This window comes from Osmerus eperlanus, chromosome 4, assembly GCF_963692335.1.
Source record: "Osmerus eperlanus chromosome 4, fOsmEpe2.1, whole genome shotgun sequence".
NCBI lineage: Eukaryota > Metazoa > Chordata > Actinopteri > Osmeriformes > Osmeridae > Osmerus > Osmerus eperlanus.
Window position 1 is genome coordinate 11,791,705 of NC_085021.1, and position 24,760 is coordinate 11,816,464.

General features: G+C 46.1%; 1 protein-coding gene across 2 annotated transcripts; it reads left to right on the forward strand.

Moving 5' to 3' along the window:
* Positions 1–175: 175 nt before the first annotated feature.
* slc2a4rg (SLC2A4 regulator) lies at positions 176–23,376 on the forward strand. 2 transcript variants are annotated; one of them, XM_062459042.1, is made up of 9 exons: positions 176–690; positions 1,552–1,796; positions 17,069–17,169; positions 18,359–18,603; positions 20,657–20,757; positions 21,395–21,674; positions 22,146–22,256; positions 22,739–22,866; positions 23,011–23,376. In XM_062459042.1, the coding sequence occupies exons 1-9, from the start codon at positions 409–411 to the stop codon at positions 23,120–23,122; spliced, it is 1,605 nt and encodes a 534-aa protein (XP_062315026.1). In that variant the 5' UTR covers positions 176–408; the 3' UTR covers positions 23,123–23,376. The 2 variants fall into 2 exon arrangements, with proteins under 2 accessions (XP_062315026.1, XP_062315028.1); XM_062459044.1 differs by lacking the exon at positions 22,146–22,256 and having other exon boundaries at positions 177–690.
* Positions 23,377–24,760: the final 1,384 nt, after the last annotated feature.

Below are 24,760 nucleotides of genomic sequence, written 5' to 3' on the forward strand. Positions count from 1 at the left end.
CACAAATTTGAGGAAGAAGAGTGATTGACATATCCAAACTACCCAATCCACTGTCTCCTCGCAGTGGACGCGTGCCAAAATTGAATGTTTATGTATTCGAAGAGCCAATAGAAATCAATTGGAGGTGGGGCATCAAGAATCTCTCCTGCTTGCACGCGCAGGGGAGTGGGGGCGTATTATTCTTTTAGAGGAAAAAAGCAAAACATTCTCTTATTCCTTACCGGTTGGCTTTTGGGGTGTCCCGGTTGGTGGAGAAGTCTTTACAATAGAGTAGAATAGAGTAGCTGAATGTCAAGACATCGTTTGTAGAATATCCTAATAAATGTATTTAATTCCAGCCTTCTGCGCTAAAATCTATAGAAAGCTGGTAACCTTTCTTTAGTAGTCTACAACTTGTCCTGCCTTATTATGAATTCAAAACGTCTGTCAGACAACTCTCCTGTTGGAATAAGGGTTGGTGCATCGAAACAAGCAGATATTGACAGCCATGCAAACGGTACCAAAATACGCGACATGAGCGTCGCTTCAGCGGACAGCAGTGTCCTACTGGCATGCACAAACGGGCCCACATCGGGATCTGTCCTGTACACCATCGTGCTTGACGATGGTTCTTTGAGGGAAGTTACAGACGACAACGTCGCTCTCAATGGGACTAAGCAGGGAGACAGGAGACAACTGGACATGAAAAAAGTAGGTGTTATGTTGAAAAAATTGCACTGTGTGTGAAATTGCGTGACAAAACAAAAAACAAAAATATTGAAAGGAATAAAAACATAAAGTCCATGGAATTAATATAGACTAGACTTAATGTAGAAGAGTTACATGTCTTTTCTATCATATTTTGCAACAGTTATTTGGTGCTACGATGTTGCCAAATCCTGGTTGCTGCTCTGCCGTAACAACTGCAGAGCAGTGGCACTGTGACATTTGAAGCAGCTAACGTTTATTGTATTACTGTCCTACATTCTGAAGTTAAAATATTACTTTGAAGTCCTCCGTAAATATTTACAATTAATGTTAGTGAATATATATTGCTAAAATGGCCGCTCATTTCATGTTCAAAGTTTAAAGGAAAAGGGGTTGGTACTCAAAAGTAATTTCCCCATCCCCCATAGCGAGAGTGAGAGCCAGATCTGAAGGGGAGGGACAAAGTTTTGAAGTATTTTTTCTTCTGACATTTGAAAACCAAGTGAACACACTGAGTTTAGCCAAACATGAAGAGTTACAAATTAAGTAAACAAAGTATCAGACACTGTTATATTGTGACAGGCACATTTAAACTAATACCCTATTTTATTTGATCACACAAAAGGAACTACTTTATGAGGATCTGCCTGACAATTATGTGTTTACTAATATAAAAGTTTTTCTGAATTGGGTTGATTAATCATATCAGTCTTTCAAATAAAAACATGTTAGAGTCTCAGCGAGAGTGGATGTGAATCTGATGGATTCTTGTTGACAGTGCCTCCTAATGGCTGCAAACATTCAATGACAAAGTTCTCATATGACCACAAACAAAATAAGATTTGAGTGTTCCTTTTCTTTCAGACCATCTGTGGTGGCCATGGCGACCAGAAAGACACAGGTCCAAGTGGGGTCCTCAAGAGGGCCAGTCCCACACACTGTCTCATTTTAAACGGTCAGAAGTCAGATGGACTTATGCAGTGTGACACCAGGCTGGCAGGGAAACATCTTGAGGTGGTCAACGGTTACCAAGCAGCCCAGGGGCAGAAGATCCCACCTGAAGAGAGACACCCTCTCTCCTCATCCCACATACCTGTCCCCAGACACAGGTAGGACTCATATTTAGTACATGGTTACTAACCTCTCTAGTACACATCTACTCAGTAGTTATACACATTCTTTAACATGTTTTGAATTCAAATGTAACATTTGTATATCTTTTCTTTGGCAGTACTTCATTATATAACTATGAATGGCTGAGACATTTGACATTTGAAACACATTGTAATTGTGACCATTCATAAAGGTGGATTTCTGTCTAAGGTTATTTATGTACAAGTCAATTTAAGATGATGTTTTAGGTTGTTAATGAAAATGAAAATAGCTGAAGGTATTGGGTGTTTCACCATAATGAAAGGCCAAGTCATGTATAAACGGTCGGATAGCATGGAATTCACCCTCTGGCTCTAAATGTGGTTTAGACATGAAGAGTGTGAGGTTGGCCTGGTCAGGTGACCACGTTAGTGTTCCATCCAGAATATTCCCCAGAGGACCGCTTTTGTAGAATAAGGTCAGGATTTCTCAATCACCTTGTGACGGGGAGGCAGAGGAAGGCTGAAATGACTGTGTGGGTGTGGACTGATAAAGTCTGAATTCAAACGGATCTTAATGGGATACTGGGCCTGAAAATAAGGCCTGATGGGAGTATGGCTCATTAAACCAATCAATAGCTTGTGGTACTTTTTATCTGACACACACACAAACACGCACACACACATGCACACACACACCCACACATGCACACACACGCACACATACACGCACACACACACACACACACACACACACACACACACACACACACACACACACACACACACACACACACACACACACACACACACACACACACACACACACTCACAGCGCTAATGTATTGTGCTAGATTCTTTGATAGTGATCAACTGTGTGTCATGTGCTTGTGTCAATGATATGCAATGCTTTTTGCAGTGTTGAGCACCTTCCCTTGTCATTTTGATAGTAAACACACTGCACACACACAGAATTGTGCCAGACAGTAAGTGTGTGTGTGTGTGTGATAGTGATTGGCTGAGGCAGCACAGACTCTGAGGCAGCACAGATTCTGAGGCAGCACAGACTCTGAGGCAGCACAGATTCTGAGGCAGCACAGACTCTGAGGCAGCACAAACTCACTTGACACTGCTCCCTGAGGCAGGAGCAGCAGCAGAGTCGTGTCCAGGGACTCATCCAGCCAGCGCTCTGATAACACTGCTTACATCATTGGGGTGAGGTCTGGGGACAGCTGCAGGCTTCACTGGTTATGAAGCACTTCTTCTTCATTTAAGATTTCGACTGGTTGTAACAATTGCCCATGCAATGTCTGTGCTGGAAGGAAGAGGCAAAGTAGAGAGAGTCTGTGCATGTGTGTGTTTGTATGTGTGTGGGTGTCTACTGCTTAGGGCAGTAACAGCGCGGTTATAAATTAACAGAACGCCCTGAGGTGGTAGTTGGAACTGGAAAGTGCTCATTTTAAATCCACTGAGGATCCTGATGCAGTAAGTTGACTATGCTGCCTCTAGAGGATGATAGGGGGTCACTCAAGATCCTGATCAAAGAGAGTGGTCAATACTTAAATACTGGAGAGTGGAAACACGTTTGAAAGTGAGCTGAAGACTAGGAAGTAGGAACTAATCTAAAGGGTCACAGTAGCAACAAAGGCCTCTTCAAATGTGGATTTGATGTAATATAATGAGATCACTTCTAGGATTTCTCTGGACCGCCAGCCAAGGTTTGTTGTGGTTCTGGGTAAGTGGACAGGGAGCAGTCAACATGGAGGGGAGAAAACCATTTCAGATCGAGGTGAGAGGTGAACATGGCAGCTGTGTCACTCTCTTTTACACACTCACACACTCTCATAACTCATTTAACCCCCAAACATTTAACCCTCACACACACTCCACTGTTGGCTAAAGAGGGCATGTTCGATCTTGCATATGCCCTATGGATACCGTGTTGTCATACATGACAGCATGCATGTGAATGTCACATGGTGATAAGGGAACCAAACTACTCCTCACATCCTAACCGTCCCTATAGGGAAAACACTCAGCAGACTCTAGTCTGGAGAAGGATTTACAGGATTTATCAGCCAGTCAATCAACAGATTTAATTTACAGATGGAATACAATCCATTATTTCATATTTTATTAGAAATGTATGTTTTCAGATTTCCTGCTACACTGACCTGAGTCGCCAGACGGTTTGTTAAACATATCCATCTGCCTGGACGCTGATTGGTCCGAAACACTGTGATTGGTGGATAACTTGGTGATGGTTATCTTGGAGCTTGGCAAGATGGATTATAGCGTGCTAGTCATCTTGTGAATCCAGCTTCCTTGCAAGGGTAGTGACACAGTGGGATAACTGTAGGAGTAGGAGGATGGGCGGGGCACTGGTCAGGGTCAGTTACTGCAGTCTTGCTCCAGTCCCTCCATTGAGTCAGTTAGCTGTTGATGACATTTACATTTACATTTAGTCATTTAGCAGACGCTCTTATCCAGAGCGACTTACAGTAAGTACAGAGACATTCTCCCCGAGGCAAGTAGGGTGAAGTGCCTCGCCCAAGGACACAACGTCAGTTGGCATGACTGGGAATCGAACTGGCAACCTTCGGATTACTAGCCCGATTCCCTCACCACTCAGCCACCTGACTCCCCTGATGTACCTGGTGATGCACTGTATGGCTCTGTCCTCACCTCCTCCCACAAGCCAGCTGTCACACTTGGGATTTTCTGCTCGGACAGTGGGTCAAGCACCCAGCCTGTGTGTGTGTGTGTGTGGTGTGTGTGTGTGTGTGTGGTGTGTGTGTGACTCACTCACCATGTGCATCTGTTTCACCATGTGTTCCGTTTACAGGATTCCTACAGATTGCTACTTTGTGGACAGTTATATGGTGTCAGCAAGATGTCCACAGCTAACAAGCACATGGGTTGTGTCGGTATGATCACACAGCATCTGGCTATGCTACATTGCAGATATGCACATTGCAGATAGCTAATGTGATTTCCGTGTCAGCCTTGTTAGATTGTAGCTGAGTAGCTTCACGTCTGGGATGTTTATTGAGGTCGCTGTTGTGTCAGTGTCGTTACTGTAGGCATGTCCGGACTAGCCTCTCTACCGGGTTGACATGAAGCACTTGTCAGGGCCGTTATCAGTGTTGGATACAGCACAGTGACAACAGAACACAAGTGTGAAAGAAGCTTAAAGAGCTGAGAGCAGATTTCTGTTGTCAAATGTTTTATCTTCTCATCTGTCCTCTGCCAGGTTTTGTCATTAGGGCTGATGCAGCCTCCACAGGGCCAGGGGGGCTGGAGTTGGAAGAGACTGACTCTTATATAATCTAACTGCTTTGGCTTCAGGTCAGTCAGCCAACATCAAGGCCTCCGCCATGTCCCCCCCCCCCCAACCCTCCCAGAGTGAGTGTGTGGGTGGAGGTGTGCCTTTACATGTACACTATCACATCAGCAGTATGCCAGGAAAAAACACATTCAAACAAAGTCACTTGTAGTCTCCCACCCCTGGACTTCGTATAATGCTCTTAGAAGAGAAATGTAGGACGACCCTGCTGTCTGTGCAAACAGAACCTAACAAAGAGTTATCACAAGCACCGAGCGGTCAAAGGTCAGCAGAACACGGAGAGGGCGGGGCATAAGAGAGTGCTTGGCTGCTAGCATGCGTCTGTCACAACCGGCATGTCAGCTCCAGTATCTGGGATACGTGCGACATACTGGAGACCATTTATAACCCCGGACTGCCGCGTGCCTCCCTCTGGTCCTGCTCATCCCAGCTCTGGGGACGGAGGTTATACCTACTACTATTATTACTGACTGTGTTAGACCAGTCACGTCTCCAAGATTGATTCTTAACTCTCCTCTGATTTGATCACAAGGTTAAACCCACCAACGGAAGCACTTTCCATTGAGTGAAAGGGTGTTTAGGGTGTGTGGTTTGTTGTGTTTTAGCGAGACAATCCGCTCACTGGAAGTGAAGACGAGAACTGAAATCAGTTTCATTACCCCGAGGAGTGGGAGGTAGGAATGCTCTGTGACGATCGTTGGTGGTTCTGTTGCAACCTGTGTCGTAATGCAAACAGCTCAGCACTTCAAATATGATTTCTTAAGTTGGCATCCCTAGACTTCTTAATGGTGGAGCACTCCATACGTGTCCATATTCAATCGTACGTGCTTCTTAAGACATCGTATTCCAACAGCCCATCGAGTGCACAGCCGTAGCGGTGCTGTTACAGTCCGCTGGATATGTGAGGGAGGGTGGAGGGTGGGGTTTGGGGGCGTGGGGGGGAAAGCAGAGGAAACTGCTGTTGTGCAACACCAATCCCAACCCTGCTAAATGCTTTATAGCTCCCTCACCCACGCTAATACACACTTATATAAGACCTCCTGATCGGTCTTATGACAGTTAGCAGACATTTCTCCCTCCCTCCCTCCCTCCCTCCCTCCCTCCCTCTCTCTCTCTCTCTCTCTCTCTCTCTCTCTCTCTCTCTCTCTCTCTCTCTCTCTCTCTCTCTCCCTCTCTCCCTCTCTCTCTCTCTCTCTCTCTCTCTCTCTCTCTCGTTTTCTTCTCTCCCTTTCTGTTCTTCCACCCCCTCCTCGTCAGACAAGCAACAGCTGCTCCTTGCCTTCTATCCTCTCCCCATTTCACTGTCTCTCTCCCACATTTCTCATCTTTCTTTTTGTTTCTCTGAAGCTTGGACTCTTTTTCACCCCTCAACCCCTCCCCTTCTCATTCTCTTAGCCAGGCATCTTATGGTGTACAGCTATGACGTGTCCAGTGGTCAGTACTAGGCTGGTGTTAGATGTGAAACCGTCTCCATGTGTGGTTGTGAATAATTTGACCAGTTTGCAACTGGTCAGAAACTGTCAACAACATCAGCTCCAGGAACAGTCAGTACCGTACATGGTGAGCATGTTTACAGTAGAGATGAGGGGATCTTTAGACGGATGATGAAAAGCCTCTCTCCATCTCCTACTCCCTGTCCTGCAGCCCTCTGCCCTGCCACTGTCCTTCTCAAAGACGTCAGAGTAAAGCCTGCTCAAAGCTAGGGGGTGAGTGAGTAAGTAAGTAAGTAAGTAAGACTTTATTTATATAGCACTTTTCATACAAGAATTGCAGCTCAAAGTGCTTGACATAAAATCAACAAAAACAATAATACAGTCACAGGGTGAGGACCCTGTGACCAGCCCCCCCTCTGGCTTCCAACACTGTCTCAATATCCTATCTGTCAGGCACACACACACGCACGCACACATGCACACTCATACACAACCTTACAGATGCCCCCACACACACAAACACACAGTTTCTCGACCCGTCTAGGCCTTGCGTAATTCAGCGTCATAAGTCAAACCAGTCCCTTGATGACAGGAGGTGAAATCCAGGCCAGCCTGAAAAAGTCTGAGTCCTCCCTTGTCTGTACTCAGACACATGGCCTTCACACTGGGCAGCCTGCTCACCTAGCTGTTTGGACCCAAATGACAGTTTTTACATGTTGCATTTGATTCCTTTTTGTTTACAAATGACCTCCGAGTACTTGAAAGTTAGCTAGGTGGTATGACTTTGCATGTGTGTGCGGTTATGCGTTTTTGTGTGTGTTCTCTAACATTGCACATTGTTAATCCAATTTCTCTCTACCCTTCCGCCATCCCCTCACTTGCCCCCTCCCACCACCACCCAACCCCGACCCCAGCTGACTAGAAACCTGTTAGAGCGGTTCTGCTGGCTCAGCTGCCACCCCCCCCCCTGCAGGTGACTACATAATGCACAATTGGTCTTGCACCTTGAGCAGACATTACTAGTCAGTTACATCCCAATATGGCCCTGCACCCTCTGCAGGCTTTACAAGTCAAACTGATCCACAGATCAGTAAAGATTTAGTTGAGGAGAATTGTTGAGTATTGACTCTCCCTTGACACTGATTGGTAGAATGCACAGTGATAATGTTAATCCTCATTACTATTATCAGTACTATCTGAACAAGATAGTCGACCATTAACTTTATAATAATGACACATTTCCAATACAGATTCTGTATTACTATGTAGTCTTGTGAATCTATTCTCGCTCTCTTCTTCTTCCTCCTTCCCTCAAGTATTCTCCTCTCACCTCTAACAGGGAATATAGCTTAAAAACAAATTCAGAAAGAATCTCAGTCCTGTTCTCCTCTCAGTCCCTGTTAATGTGCTGAGATATTTATATCACCTGCTATATTAGCTCCACATGCTCACAGAGAGAGAGAAGTTGTCTACTTCAGTTTTTTTGTTGTTTTCTCTCTCTTTCTCTCTCTCTCTCTCTCTCTCTCTCTCTCTCTCTCTCTCTCTCTCTCTCTCTCTCTCTCTCTCTCTCTCATATATATATATATATATATGTTGTCTCTCTGTTTCTCTCCTCAAAACTAGTTGTCGAGGAGTCTAGTGAGATATTCCATCAGAAAGGCTCATTTGAACAGTGGGCACTCTCCGGTACCCCTGCTCCACTGCCAAGATAACATGGAGATATCCGGCCAAGGGAGGCTCAGAAAGTAGCCGTGCTTAATCTTCCACTGGTGTATTCCAGTATCAACAAGTCACAGCACAAAGAGCTGTGTGTGTTTTGTGTGAGTGCGTTTTTGTGTATGTATGTGTGTGTGTGCTTGTTGGTGAGATAGAGCCGAGCTTTCCTGCCTATGGCCGTCAGACCTGTCTTTTGCACATGTATAGTGTTATGATAGCACCTTAAGCGTGTGTGTGTGTGTCTGATTTCCCCGTCAACCTGACAGATAGGTAGTGGGGAATTTTGACATTTTCCCTCACAATCGAACTCTTTATCTTGACTGTCAACACGTTTGGAAAACAGGGAAAGAAGAATTAACGGTAAACCCTTCCTTTTATACCATGTCTTTTTGGTGAATAGATGTACAACAAACAACCGCTTCTTCCTCAGACCAGGTTCCTGAGGTTTGGCTAGTTTGTGGTTCAGCTGAACCTGGTCTCTTCCTGGGGCTTGGATCCGGTCTGGACCAGAAACGGTCAGTGTAATATACCAGCCTGTTTACCCTCACTCTGCTACTCCGCTCTGCTGGCCTGCCATAAGTACACTCCATAGAGAGAGAGAGAGAGAGAGAGAGAGAGAGAGGGGGTGGGGGGGTTGGGCTTGTCAGATAGAGGCAGAGAAAGTGGGAGAGGAGTTAGAAAGGAAGAACTGAAGTTTTGTAAAGAGGGAGGGAAAGAGAGAACGTGAGAAAGATACAAAAGGGAAAGTTAGTGTGAATGTTCTCCTTTTACCCTGGCCAAGTCCACTTCCCTTCAATACTTTTTCTTGGGTTGTTGTTTGTTGCGTTCCCAGAGCAGCTGTTGTTGGTTTTGATGCTGTAGTTGAATGTTGTGATCAATACACATAATCCCTCTGTTTGGCTGTGGAGGCTGGGAGTGGAGCATGGTGTGTGTGTCGCTGACGAGTCTTGGCTGCCGGGAGGGAGCGGTATCTGTGGGTCAGACGGCAGCTCTTCAAACACACACAGGCCATTTTGGGTCCCTCTACCCTGGCCGGCAGGCTGTCCATGTTAGGTTATGGCATGACCGGTGTTGGCAGCATCTGCTAATCTGTTGTTGACAAACGACATGGCCATCCAGGTCTTGCTTATAACACCCATCAGTAGAATAGATAGGTATCTCTTTAGATCCCCATCAATGGATCACATTTAATAGATCCCCATCAATAGACCCCCATCAATAGATCCCCTATAGATCCCCATCTATAGCCTTTGATGGCTGTTGGACTGTGCCCCCTCCCAGTCTAAATGACTGAGTGGCTCCATGTTGTGGTGCTACTCTGGTGTGCTCTGGGCTACTCCTCTCCAGTTCTCTGGAGCGCTTCTCTGCTGAGAGGAGGATAGGATGGAGGGGAGGAGGGAGTCACTAGCCCCACCACATCCGAGGGGTGCCATCATAGACTCGCTTTGTGCCTTAAGGTGTACCCTTCTCCATTAAAACAGGTCATGCATGTATAATGACAAAAATACACAAGGTTAAGCATACCGACCCACACAGACGGAACTAGCACACAGTTATCTCTCTCTCTCTTTTCACTCTCTCTTAGTCTTTGTCTCTCTCTCTCTCTCTCTCTCTCTCTCTCTCTCTCTCTCTCTCTCTCTCTCTCTCTCTCTCTCTCTCTCTCTCTCTCTCTCTGTTTGTTTGATTAGTTCAGCTGTTTAGCCTGAGATGTTTCCAAGGCTGTTTATTTCAGCTCTGTGTTTACACTAGGAGGCCCTGAGCAGGAGCTGCCACATATCCTCACACAGGCACGCACCAGCACCCCCCCCCCCCCCCCCCCCCCACACACACACACACACACACACATACGCGGACACAGATGCACCCATCCATGCACACATACATGAGCGAGAATACAGGCATGTAGACACACAGTGATACAGTCCCAACCTGGATATTGCGTGTTTGTAGAATCTCTGAGTCAGAATCTTAGTTTGGGCTGGAAAGGATAGAATCTAGAAGGAACTATCCCTCTTACTGTCTTTCTTTATTTCTCTCTCTCTCTCCTTTATTCTATCTCTACTGAGCCCCCACACTCCATCCATGTGAAGGAGTGAATAGTCCTTTCACTCAGAGCCCAGAAGGTATTTGGCGGCATGAAAAGACAGTTAAGGAGAGTTAGGGAGGGTTGGTTTGAAGCAGGGTTCTTGGTTGGCTTTAACAAACACATGAAACCAGGGCAGAGGCCTGCTCTAGCTGTGATGGCATGACAGAGGGAGAAATCATCCCTGGAGACGCCCGGAGAGAGGGAGGGAGGGAGAAGGGAAGACGAGGGATACTGATTGTTTGCATACTAACCACCCAGTCCTCTTCCTCTAGTTCTGTGGTTAGGTTTGTAGAGTCTCTTTTCCTTGGTTCAGATCAAGACTGTGTGTGTGTGTTTTTGTTCTATTTCCTGTCACTCTCCTCCCTACTCCCCACAGCCGGAGATTTCCAGGCCTCATCTTTGACGAGATGCAGAGTGAGCTTTGTTGTTGATACTTGATATCCACCATTTTGTTATGGTTTCCTTTAACACCCGGAGTACAAAAGAACCTTCAATTATTCATCAGGGCTTTGAGACGACACTGCAGGTCAGCATGTCTCAAGTACAACAGCCCTCATGCATCAAATGGAGTCGATTTAAATGGGGTTTCAATGTGCATTGTAATAAAGTACTTTTATGTGGAGATGTGGAGTCATGACTTAAATTGGAACCAACAGGTTTCTCTGCAGTAAGGAAACCATGTTTTCACTGGAATAGTTATCAGCTCAACAAAAAATAAGGCTGCAAAAAGAGAATTCCCTGTGGTCACATAGCAACACTGTGGCTATTGGAATAGAGAGTTGTTACCATAGCTACAGGTTAACCTTCAGTAGTGTGTCGCTTGACACCAGACTGGTAGAGCTGTTGGCTGCTGGCTGAGTCAGCATAGAATGAGGCTTTACTCCTGCTCTACTGAACACTCTACTGAACACAATCTTGCGCGTGTCCGTGCTATTCTCCGACATGCACTCTAACAATCACTGCTGATAGACGGCCTTTTGTACAGCCCTATTTGTGATACCGTGGCGGCAGGAATTTAGCTGTGGCGGGCCGCCATCAACATAGAGGAAACACTGTACTAAACACTACTGAACACTCTACTAAACACTCTACTGAACACCACTGAACACTACTGAACACTACTGAACACTACTAAACACTCTACTAAACACTACTGAACACTCTACTAAACACTACTAAACACTACTAAACACTACTAAACACTCTACTAAACACTACTGAACACTCTACTAAACACTACTGAACACTACTAAACACTCTACTAAACACTACTGAACACTCTACTAAACACTCTACTGAACACTACTAAACACTCTACTAAACACTCTACTGAACACTCCACTGAACACTCTACTAAACAATCTACTGAACACTGTACTGAACACTACTGAAAACTCTACTAAACACTCTACTGAACACTACTGAACACTACTAAACACTACTAAACACTCTACTGAACAGTACTGAACACTACTAAAAACTCTACTGAACACTACTGAACACTCTACTAAACACTCTACTGAACACTACTGAACACTACTAAACACTACTGAACAATCTACTGAAAACATTAGCCCCATCTGAGGCTCCTTTGAGCACTTTACTAGACACTGAACACCACAGGGGAATCATGTTTTGACTGTGTCTATCTGGTGTTCTGGCTCAGCACAATGGTATGGGCTGTTTGTGGTCAGGCCCTGACGCTACAGATAGCACTTGAGGATTCAAAAGAGCCTTAGTGTGTGATGACTGAATGGTAGACATTAATGCCCAACTGAGCCAAAATGTTGTCTGTCGGTGAGGTCTATAGATAGCCGTTCTATAGGAGACACAGCATGTGTTGACCACAGTGCAAGTAGGAAAAGTGAGACAGCACAATCCCATGTTGTAACTTTGAGTAAGATTGGGTTTGACTTTCACAAAGAGATATACCATCCATAGCAAAAGACTATCAGTCAAGCCAATGGGACACACAGAGGGGAAGAGAGGAGGTGAGAGAGAAAAGAGGGAAGAGAGTAGATTATTGGTGTAAACATGCAGATGACTGAACTGTCACTGCCTGCAGAGAGAGATAGAGGGAGGGAGTGGAGAGGACGTTATGTAACATGGCAGAGGAAGGGGGGCTGTGGAAGGGAGGGGGGTTTCTATTCTTAGGGGAGGTGGATGGGGCAGCTGGCCGTAGTTGCAGGGTAGCTGGGAGAAGGGGAGGAGGAGGAGGAAGGGGGGCAAAAAGAGGGCCACATTTCCTGTAGGCTCTCTGTCCTCTCTACACCAATCATGTTTCAAGAAAAGAATTCAGAGAAAGAAAGAGGGAATGAGAGAGAGAGAAGGTGGAGACGTTTGGTGTAATATCAAAACACACATTAGTGAGAAATACCATGTGTGGATAATACTATGCTCAAGTGGTGTATGTGTGTGAATGGGAGAAGAAATATGTTTTAAAAATGAATTCATCTCGGGACCATCACTGTGTGTGTGTGTCTTTATGCCGTTTTAAGACAGGTGAGAAGTTTTTTTATCCCTTCCCCCATTACCCAAGGTCACAAGTATCAGGCTCCATGTCAGTCTCAGCTAGCAGCAACTGTCAATGAATGACACACGCACACACACACAAACTTGCAGACACACACAAAACACACCAGCACACACACGCATACACACACGCAGAACACACTTCATATTAACGCACACACATTAACACACTTAACAATAACAGGCCTACCGAAACGCACTCACTTGCATCTGTTTTCCCTGTATGAGCTCCATGTTTATGTTTCCATACAGCCTAAGCTTCAGCCTTGCTCAGAGTGATTGGCCTATGTTGACTCCAGCCCATACAGGACAATGTAGTCATGGGTTAGATGAAGCGAGTGACAGCTGATTCAGCAGATTTTTGAAGACCGTTTCTTCTTCTTTATTTTTGTCTCCTTCTTCGGCCTCTGTGTGTGCTCTATAAAACTGTCTGCCGTAGCCTCTCTAGCTCCTGAATGGAAGTGAATGAGAGCCATGGCCTAGCTTGGCCGTGTGTACTAAAACCTCCTTGGGCCAAACAGGGATGATAGAAGGGGGAATGAGTGTATGAGGAGGAGAATATAAAAGAATAGAGTTTGAATAAAAGTCAGATAGAGGCGTAAAAACACCCAGGAAGACTTTCTAGGGTTTTCTGAACCACAAACATGCTTTTGTGACTGGCAAACTTTTCGTCATGTGGGTTTGCTGGTTTCTGTGGAATTTGTAATTTTTTGTGTGTGTGTGTGTGTATGCGGGTGTGTGAGTGTTACCTTACAGTGTGCACATACAGTTGTGTATTTGTGTGTGCTAGTTTCTTGTGAGCTGCAGTGTGTGTGTTTTTGTGTGTGTGTGTGACCACGCAGGCAGAGCATGGCACTGTCTGGTGATTTATACTGAGTCAGTAACTGAAGGAGCCCTGCCAGTGTTTTATATATAGTGGAACAGCCCCATCTCCAAAACAACTATTTAGCACAGGACACGGGTGTATTTCCTTCAACATATACACAGATACACACCTTCCAATTGCCTAGCTTTCAATCTACTGTGTTTGAGAACTTGACATGCATCTGAAGTTTGTTTTTAAATTAATCGAAGTAAGTAAGAGTTTTCAGCTGCGGTTTTTCCTCCTGACGATAAAATTGTTGCTCTGTAATCTTTGTGTGTGTGTGTGTTGGTGTTTTTGTTTGATTTCGCTTGACTTGTTCACTTAAGCTGCCCTATCAGCTGTCATGCTGCCAAAGGGGCGAGTCCTGGCCAAGTCAAGGCCAGAAGAAGTGGGCGGGAGGGAGGAAGGGAGGAAGGGAAAGAGAGGGGGAGGGAGGGATGGAGAGAGGTACGGAGGGAGGGAGGGAGAAATAGAGCTAGGGAGGGAGGGAGCACGTATTCTAGTGTTCAGGCTGCCTTAGTCTTCACTGCTCACTCCAACCTGCTGTGTGATCGCATGCACATACACTCACACACACGAGGGGTTAAGGGGAGAAGACACATCCATTAATAAAGTGGTGTAATACCTTCGGGAGGAGACCAGCTGTGTTACTACAAATACTCAGTCTCAAAGTGTGTCAGCAGTATGCTTGTAAATGTACTACCTGTATGAATAGTATTGGTACTACAGTAAATACCTCAGGTATGTGTGTGTTAAAGAGGGTGAGATGATGGAGGACAAATATGTGTAGGAATGCAGTGTGGGTTGGAGTGTGTGTGTGTGTGTGTGTGTGTGAGAGAGAGAGAGACAGAGAGAAAAGGTGTTCTAAGTGTCAGGTTTCAATCCTACCTTTCGTGGGTGTCATAAATATACCACTGTTAATCGGAGGGCCCTGTAAACATGGGTATGGTGCCCCGCCCTGCTCTCTGTTGACAGTGTGGTTCTTAGCTCTACAGCAACCCAAAATAAAACCCAGGAAGAGTACAGATGGGTGCACTGGTGCTGTACGGCAGTATTTCAGAACTGCATGGTTCCCTCAGAATCAGCAGTGAAGAAACACACACAGAGGGTGTGTGTTTGTGCACGTGTGTGTGTGTAAATATGTTTAAAGCGAGTCAGGTTATTATCTGTGTGGGTCTTTTCTTGATTCCGCTTGTGTTGACCATCTGTCCATGTGACTCCCTCATGTAAACATTGATACAGGATAAAGTGTGTCTTGTTTAGTGCCAGTATTACCACAGGAGTTGGTAAACTGCAGGCCAAAGGTGTCAATCTTTAGGTACTACCTAGAAGTTGCATGCACACCCCCACACACATGCACACTCCCCCTCTACACACGACCAGGCTGTGTTTTGGTAAAAAACAAGTCTGGTGGTGTCGGGAAACCCAAAGTAATGGAATGACTCAGTCACAGGATATCCAGAGGAACGAGTGTGTTTACAACTAAATCTGTGTGTGTGGATGCAAGTGTTTGTGCGTGTGTAGGTGTACAAATTCTGGACTGACCAAAAGAACAGGCATCACTAGCACAGCATGACTGAACAATCCTAGTTGTTTAATTGGAACACATCGACAGACAGTCTAACCTTGTTTCTATCGCCATGGCAATCCTTCCTAGATAACAGAGTATCACTGTGTGAAACTGGACACATCTTATCTTTTTTATCTGGACCCAGCGAGTGTGTCAGTGTGTATGTGTTTTCAGAGGCTCTGAAAATGAACAACACACTCATGCAAAGCAGCATGCCTTGTGTCCAGAACACACATGCAGGCACATCATGTGAAAAAGGAGGCCTGTGTGAGCAAGAGCTGTTTGTGTCTGTGTCTGTGTTATATTAGGAGATTGCTTCATATCTGATGCATTCCTCCCAGATCTCTCCCCATCCAGCCATTACGGCTCGCTGTTGGACGCTGACCCAGTTAAAGGAGAAACACAGAGGTTTCGTCAGCTTCTCTGTGCGTGTGTGTGTTTTATACAGAAGTTCTCTTTAACGTGGTATCATGTGTAAGTGTGGAGCGATTTACCACCAAACTTTTAGTGCTGTTCCAGTGTATGTTTGTAGTCTTCCTGAAGTTTTGGCTGTGTTTGTGTGTGTGTGTGTGTGTGTTAGAGAGAGTGGATCTTTGCCAAGGCTTAGGACTTGGCTGACAACGCGCCTCAAACCAGTTTGCTCTGGTTGTGTAGTGGAGCAGGACCGGGTGGGAGCAGGGCCTCTTAAAGCTGCAGAACGTTTGATTGTGTGTGTATGTGTATGCTAAGTGTGTATGGTTTTTACTTTTGCATGTAGTAAATACTGTTGCCGTATGTACATTTGTTCCATCAGTTTTACTGACTTCGATACAGCATAACTTATGTTATGTAACATGTTCTGGGGCTTGCCATTATGTACTGTATGTGGAGGGAGGAGGAGGGGGTGTATGATAATCGACAATGAGGAGATCAGAGGAGAGGAGATTGTAGTGTTGTTTGAAGAAGAGATCTCTACTGTATTTCTGATCACAATGTTACTGGTTACTGGAGACTCTGTATTTGTTATTGGATTATTGTCTCTCAAAGACTGCCCTGTTCAATGTGTGTGTTTTTGAGTGCATGTTTGTGTGTTCAGTTGTCTCAGCCAGTCTGAGCTAAGTGGGCAGTGGAGACTTCTCTGCTGGGGATAGGCCCCTGCTTGGTAAGGGGAGGTTAAACCAAAATGTTATCTCTACTTTTATCTACTCTCTCTCTTTCTACTTCTAAAATTCTTCTTTTATGTAATCCCCCACCAGCACACCATCCTCCTACGAAGCAGTGTCATGGAAATATAACCCAATCCACCAACACAGACACATACCATACACCCTAAACACACACCATAGACACACAGGTCTATAGCTATGTAGATCCATATTTATGTAGATAGTGAGTGCTTACTGTGTCTGTGGCAACTGTTATGCTAATATTACGATTCTGTGATGAAAGCCATGTGTTGACTGAAGGTTTTTAAAACAGTATAGAATGAATCGTTATCTTTATCTTGTCAAAGGAAAATTTCAGCAATCACAGGGGACGTGACCACAGTCTTTATTATTGTACTGGAATTTTCCACTACATGCCATAAAACTGTTTGTTATTTTGTCTAAAGAAAGCAAGGTCTTGTGTCAGGAACTGTGGTATTTAACCACCCCTTTTGTGGTTGCCAGGTTTATTTGCAGTATAGGTACTGTGTTTATTTTGTTTGTCAACAGTGTGTCCATGGAGGGTAAAATCACTGTGTGTTTTTGTATGTGTTGCAGGAAACTATCAGGTCATGCTGACAAGGAAGTGATGGCTGCTACCGTCCTGACCAGCCTCTCCACTTCCCCCCTGGTCCTCAACCCGGCCTCTGCAACCACAGGTAGGAGCCCAGAGAACACCCACCTTATCTCCCCCCAAACCACCCACCCGCCCCCCTAACCTCCCTGGTACACTCCCTAACTGATCCAGACCGGAGTAAAAACTGTTTAGGAACTAAAAACTGTTTCTGACTGACCCAACGGTGACCAGTTGGGTGGTCTGGTGCTTGGTTTCAGCACCAGTCTTTTATTGTAGTTAATGTTTACCAGAGCCGGCCTCTTCCTGCCAACTGCCTGGCCTTGCCCCTGTCGTCATGGCTGCTGTAGCCGTAGCCGCGTCATGCGTCATTACCACAGCAGTCATCACCCTGACGGTTATCTCCGTGCCAACCTGGGTAGACGGGCAAAGTCCTATGCTCTATTTATATCTCAGCTGAGCGTCATCATGCCAGTCCCCTGCTCTGGGTTTGTTTTTGTTTTTATGTGATCAAACGAAAACAGGCAGCGATAGGGCAGAGTTGAAGCCCTCAGAGTGGGGCTGTTTAGGGCCCTGCCAGACCCAGGGGATGGAAAGGCAAGGGAGGCTTGGGCTCAGGGGCCCTGCTCCAGGACCTGGATACAAGCTGGCCTGGAGGAGCCACTCAGAGCTGACGGTGGGTCTGCTCTGGGGCATCAGAGAGGGGCCAGCTTTGTTATGTCATCAGTCCTCATTGAGCAGAAAGACCCTGTGCTCTTGTTGTCCACTGATAAAGCTGCCTTCAAAACCTCCAAACACTTCTGACCTCTTCCTCTCATCCCCTGCTTACGCCAGGGAGATTTGAACTTCTCTGCTGTGGCACTGGGTGAAGTCACACACAGTCACACACACACACACAACTGAACTTTTGACCGAGTGGAACTCTACATGAACTCTTCACACTGTTTATTATAATCATAATTTTCACAAATGTGTATGACTGAGAGAGATGTTGTCTCCTCTGCGTATTAGAGCTTTATGTGAACGGGTCTATATGCGGGACCTCTTTTATCATCATCCTATATAAGATAATCCCCTCTGCCCTCATTGGATGGTTTCATGGATGGTTTAGGTCTTATCTTTCATTTCATCTACTTGTTATGATGTCTTAAAGGATTAGCTGTAGGGCATCGGTCAAAAGGCCACAGTTCAGGGGTATTTAGGCCAGGGGTGACTGTATAACACTGTGGTGTATTGGGTTTGGTGGAGTGACTGGGTTTCTCCTATCTGTCTAGCTGCAACCCTCGAGGCAGCCAACAGGGGGTGGAAGGAGGCCCTGTCAGCCAGCTACAGCAGCTCCACCAGTGGCAACTGGAGCTGGGATGCCAGCGACCAATCTGTGCCCTCCACGCCGTCTCCGCCTCTCTCCAACGACACCAGCAAGAGCTTCCTCCTCTCTTTCCAGGGTGACAACATCACCCAGGATGTCACTGAGATCACGCACTTCCTGTTTGAGGACCCCATACCCCGGAAGCGAAAGGTAGGGGTGGATTATGGGTTCAGGGTGTGTCCCTGAGTGTGAGTGGTGGGGTTTGAATGTGAGATGGTCCACAGGAATAGGAAGAGTACAGCCCGTCCTAGGTTCCTCTCCACCAATGAGATCACTTTGCTCTGGCGTGCAGCGTTCCCTGATCCTTGATGCCAGGGTCTCCGAAACGTCTGCATGGTAAACATATTTCAATTGATTTAGGATATTCTGACAGTACCTTGGCGTGGAGCGCCACCGCCTGTCTTCTTCTACGCCTCAGAGGGGGAGGGAGGGCCTCCTCTCCCTTCCCCCTTTTTCTCCTCTTGTCCTCTCATACCATGGAAGCAGTCCAGAAGGAGGAGGTGGTTTCAGTATCAAGAATCCTTTAAACTCTTTATCCACCTCGGAGAGGAACAGGTGGGATTTGGGAAGAACGGAGGGAGGGAGGGGGTGTAAAAGAGGAGGATGGGTTAGAGGAGAGGAAAGAATGAGAGCTATACGAGCAGAAGGATGTGGAGGAGGTGAAGTCTCGGGCTGGAGGAGTCTCCCAGGTCCCCCTTCTGGCTCCTAACCAGAAGAACGTGCTAGCACTTCCTTGACACAGCAGTGCCAGACAGGGCAGGAGAAGGTGTACAGAATACAGGTATCAGCCCCTGTACAGGAAAGAATCCCTCCCTGCCTGGCCTGCTAGAGTCCTCCTCATCCGCCCACCCTCGCGGGCACACTGACTCACTCTACACTCAACTAGCACTGAGAGGATTAGCAACTTGGGTAATTATAAGAGAATTATTGTAATGGTTTATTGATGAGGAACAAATCCTTTAAACTTTAAGTCTTCTGTGATGGGTGGAACCCCGGAGATTTGCTTTGACTCAAGTGTGACATGGGATGTGTGGTAATAGACGTGTTCCACTGAGAATACACTGCAGTACAATTGACCATATTTTCATTTTGCCCATTTGCTTCTTTGACATGAAGGCCACTTTCACATGTTAGTACCACCAGACATCTGAGGACATGCTTATGACACAAGGCATCAGCATTTTGTTCAATCATTGTCAGAAGAGAGATTCAAGCCCATTACTATGTGCCTGTCCAAACAGCTATGATTGAACAAGTTAGGCAGTGAAGGTTTAACGCAATCAGGCATAGACCTGTTCCATTATCCTCTCTCTTTTCTTTCATCTTTCTTTCCTCTCCCTTGTTCCTCACGCTCTCTCTCCTCTGGAAGCTGTTGAAAGATAGCACACGCCCACATCCTTTCATTAGTGCAAATGCAGGTCCCAACCCGCCTGACACCCGCCCCCCTCCTCCCTCCCTGGGAGAGACAAACTACCTTCCATCGTCTTAGAACAGGGGGTGAGAGTAGAAGGGATTGATAAAGAGTTGCCATCTTTTTTTTCGAGATTTATTTCACATCAAACTGAAAGGAACAGCTTTCTGAGCAGTATCTTTTTATGGTATTGAAAGGATGCAGTGTGTGTGTGTGTGTGTGTGTGTGCATTGTGTGCCCGAGGTCAGTCAAATCCCACAGTGGAGATTATGACCATTGAAACATTATGGGCACTTAAGCACTCTTGCCCTCCACCCCCCTCAAAATGTTTACTTAAGGATTATGCCTTTATGCCCCTGAGCAGAGAAATCAAGCTAGACAGAGACAGTGGGAGAGAGAGCAGAGAAGAACTTCATCTCTGATTGGTGTGCATACATATTTGTGTATTACTCACTGTTAACCAATCCCACATTCATGGGGCTGGTTGTATGTTGTCAGTATTCCTCACATTGCTGCCCTCTATGTGCAGAATCACATCCCAGTCTCAGATAGGTGTGGTTGTTTGTCTTTTGCCGGCCTCTGGACCTTCAGTCCAGATAACTCTCTCTGTCTGCCAGGAGCCAAGACCAGCCCTCAATAGACATGACCCCAAGGCCCCAAGGGTCCTACTTTTGGATTGCTCAGATCCCTGAATTTTCTGCCACGAACACTGGGTACCATGCCTATAGTGATCCTGATGGTGCAGTACTGTGATCTGACCAGGGGTGGCGGTGTGTTACTTGTGTGTTTCAGAACTCCATGAAGGTGATGTTCAAGTGCTTGTGGAAAAACTGTGAAAAGGTCCTCAGCACCTCCTCAGGAATCCAGCGGCACATCCGCACTGTCCACCTGGGGTAAGCCACCAATCACAGAGCAGACACACAGAACAAAACAAAACATCCGATATTCATCACCAGTGTCCATGTACCAGAACCCAAAAAATGTGTATGACTTGTCGAGTATAGTATGTCCTGAGGAGTTAATCAGACTCATTCAGGTCACCCAAATTGGTGTTCCCCCAGACGAGGAGTCCTGTCTCCTAGTCTTGTATCAGGTGCCATGAAGCGAGATGCTTTCCTGTCAGAGGGTTTTTATAGCCTACTGTTGCTACCCTGCTCTCTCTCTGTATCCCGGGTGGGAGGGTGGTTTGGTACTGGTCATAGATCAGGTTTATACCCCCTCTACCCTACACCCCCGAATGCCCAGGGTTAAGATTAGAGGGAAGCATCTGATTCCAGCTCCAACATGGCTCTGGCACTCAAAGAACTGGACATCGATGCCCCCTGCTGGTTGAATACAGTGTAACCTTCCCACTGCAAAAGTCTGATCTCGTCGGTGTTACTCGTACTCGGCGATCAGAAACGCATGTATCTAAACTGCCTCAAGCTATTGTGGTGATTTCATAAATCATCCTAACACTTGGGGGCTTTCAGCCATTTTCTAACCAGGATCCATCTGCTGCTCACCATGGTCCTCTGTCCTCTCCTCCAGGCGCAATGTGGACTCTGACTACAGTGATGGGGAGGAAGACTTCTACTACTCAGAGATTGAGGTGAACATGGACAGCCTGTCAGAGGGCCTGTCCAGCCTCACGCCCACCTCCCCCACCACGGCTGCCCCCCCCCCCGTCTTCCCCCTGTCCTCCGTCGACGTCCCCCACTCCGAGCCCTCCCACATCTCCTTCCGAGGAGGACAGAGCCACCCTCCCAGTCTGCTCAGCCAATCGGCTCCCTCTACTCTCTGCCACATCCGCACGGACCACGCCTACCAGGTAAGGCCTCACGCACACACACATACACACACACGCACACAAATATACATACACACCCTTTGGCTTATTGAACCAAACTGTACAGTTGTATGCTGTATAGATGTTGTTGACTGGCTAGTCCTGCTTCTGAGGCTAGTGTTGTATGTCCGTTTCGTGGCACAAGGTGGCTGCTTCCCATGTATTGTGCCTGGTTCATATCAGGCAGAGCAATAGGAGGCTTAGCTTTACGACAGATGGTTCTTTGGTTTACAAGTTCATAAGGCGGTACAGCCCCCCTCGTCTCTTCACCAACCCTCTTCTCTCGTTTGCTCCGGTTTCCGAATCCTTTCATCCTCACCTCTTTTGACTTCCATCTTTCTCACTCACTCTTGTCCTCTGTCTGTTCATTCGTCCGTCCTTCCATCTCTCTCTCTCTCCATTCCTCTCTCCCTGTCTCACCTTGTGTGGTGGTGCTGTGTGTGTGTGTTGCAGGCCACAGCTCCAGTGAGTATCCCAGTGTGTTCGGAGCTGGCTGGGCCAGCCTCTGGTCGTGACATCAGTGTCTCCTGGCAGTCCCCTCACACCATTTTTAAAGGCTTACCGGTGAGGCTTACCAGGATTCACCCTCATATCGATCACTCCTTTTTTCCTCTTTTCCCCACACCCAGTCTCTCTCTGTCTTTCACATAATTCAGTCTGGTTTCGACCTCCCTCCCTCCTTTCCTTCTTCTTCTTTGTCTCTTTCTACTAACTCTTGCTTCCTTTGCTCTCCATTCATGTCCATGTGTACCGGCCTCTGCCTTAGCCCCTGCCTTAGCCCCTGCCTCAGTCTCTGCCTCAGTCCCTGCCCTAGCCCCTGCCTCAGTCTCTGCCTCAGTCCCTGCCCTAGCCTCTGCCTCAGTCCCTGCCTCAGTCCCTGCCTCTCTGGTATGTGTCCAGGTCTTCATTGTGGTACTAAACTCAGCCAGTGTTGAGTGTAGACCAGTAGCACTGGATGGCCACCGAAGGAGAGATTCAAATGCATGTGAAGTCAGAGAAAGCTGCTGTGATTGGTTACAAAATGTCCTGTGGCTTGCGTCCTTCAGGGTCCTCTGGTTCAGGTGAGGTCAGTAAGCATTGGAGAGAAGAGGCAGCCCGCCCCCAACATCCACACCACTGTTAGCAAAAGCCATGCTTCAACAGCCCTCTCACCCAAACCTACCCTGGGAACCAGGTAAAGCTGTGTGTGTGTGTGTGTGTGTGTGTGTGCGTGCGTGTGCGTGGGCTAGTATGCCTGTGCCTTGTGTTTTTGTCCTTGCTCGGTGAACTGTGGATTGGTGTACGTGCTCTTACTTTGTATCATTGCCTTGTTGCCTAGGAAACCCCGGGGGGAGGCGAAGAAGTGTCGGAAGGTGTACGGCATGGAGAAAAGGGACATGTGGTGCACAGCTTGCCGCTGGAAAAAAGCCTGCCAGCGATTCACCGACTAAACCCCCACCGCCCCCTCATTGTTGAGATGAACTCTCCCTCTGCCAGCGTTTCACTGAGGTGGACTCTTCCACTGAGGAGATTAAGGGGTTTCAATTTGATGAAGCTCTCAGGGCACGCACTGCTTCCCCCAGCCTACCTGGGGTCTGTCTTCTCAGCTCGCTTCTCCTAATCCTCAGAAAGAAAACAAACTGATGAAAAAAAAAACTATAAAAGAAAAAAATCTTTACGAAAAGAACTTCTGATTGGAACTAATTGGAAGAATGAGATAAATGGAACAATGTTCAAAAGTGGTTCAGAAGTTTAAGATTTGTTTTGTACTAATTATTTTTCCTGCCTCCATTAGAGGGCAGTGGTTGAAGATTTCAGATAAGCTTTTGTTACTCAACATGTTCTTTACTGGTCAGAGAACCATGTCATATACTGTGTTCTGGGTTTCTTCATGACAATTTGTTGGGATTTCAAGCTAACTGATGTTTGTCAAAGCATCTTTTTACAATTTCTGTGTTTGACTGTCAAAGGACAACAAATCAGCCAAAGGAAGAATCATTGTCTCTTTGAAGCTTCTGTAGCTTTGCACAAACTTGTTTAAGGCATCACAACCAGTAGCAAGATGTTAGGTAGCGGATAATGCACAGCTACAAAGCTATACTTTGACCTCTAAATAGCAATTTAAATACACTATCCTACCCCTTTGCAGCAAAATTTCCATTACATATTATTATTATTTTTTCTCTTATCCTGTCTATAGAGAAATATGCACCTTAAACGAATTAACTTGTCTTTCAATGAATATGCTCCAAAAAAGGGTATTTATATTCCTTAAATTGATTATATTCAACAATCTGTTGCTGGGGTAACTAGCAGTTGCGCTGTGCAATCAGCAGAATTTGATCATGTCCTTTTGCTTCTAAATGGTCATTGCTCCATAGGGGAGTTCAGCCAGAACATCTCTAGTATCTGTTTCTAGTATCTGGCTACTTTCTCAATGTGAATGGTACCAGTTCTAATGTGTTAGTTTATACAGTCTGCTATTTACCTGGTATCCGGTAAGGATCCTCAATCATCATCAAATGATCAAAATATATGACCAAGTTCTTTATGTTTTTCACATTCAAAGTAGTAGGTCTTCCTGCTAATTCTTATGTTGCCAAGTGGATTGAAGGAGTCACAGTATAGATTGATGTGTTAACTCATACCAGGTAAATACAAAACTGTTCCTTGGTTTTTGTTCACAGGTAGATCGTGATCCATGTTATATGATTCTTTTGGTAGGACTGTGGATTCTTAAAGCCTGCCCATGGGTCTTCATCCTGCCTGACTATGTGAGGAGCATTTGACTTCATCCTCAGAGTACTTTACAACTGTCCCATTGCCCCTTTATATCTCCTAGTCTGCTTTAACCCTCTGGGTACATGCAGATATCCACATTAAGGAGTAGTTGCTTCATAGAAAGCAGAACTTTGGATTCTTCTGAGATGTAGATCTATTTTTACAAGAGGCTCAGGCTTTCTCCTCTGATTGTTAGCAGCTCTTTGAATGTAGTTTCTGCTGTCCTTCTCCCCCTTCAGCCCTCCCCGTTCCCTAACCCTAACCCAACACTGACCCAACACTGACCCACAGCTACTATCATCACACAT

Bases quoted from the DNA above. Each gene is read 5' to 3' on its own strand.
- slc2a4rg (XM_062459042.1), top strand. From the start codon at position 409: ATGAATTCAAAACGTCTGTCAGACAACTCTCCTGTTGGAATAAGGGTT. The intron at 1,797-17,068 runs GTAGGACTCATA...TATGTGTTGCAG, and splicing joins ATACCTGTCCCCAGACACAG to GAAACTATCAGGTCATGCTG. The intron at 20,758-21,394 runs GTAAGCCACCAA...CCTCTCCTCCAG, and splicing joins ATCCGCACTGTCCACCTGGG to GCGCAATGTGGACTCTGACT.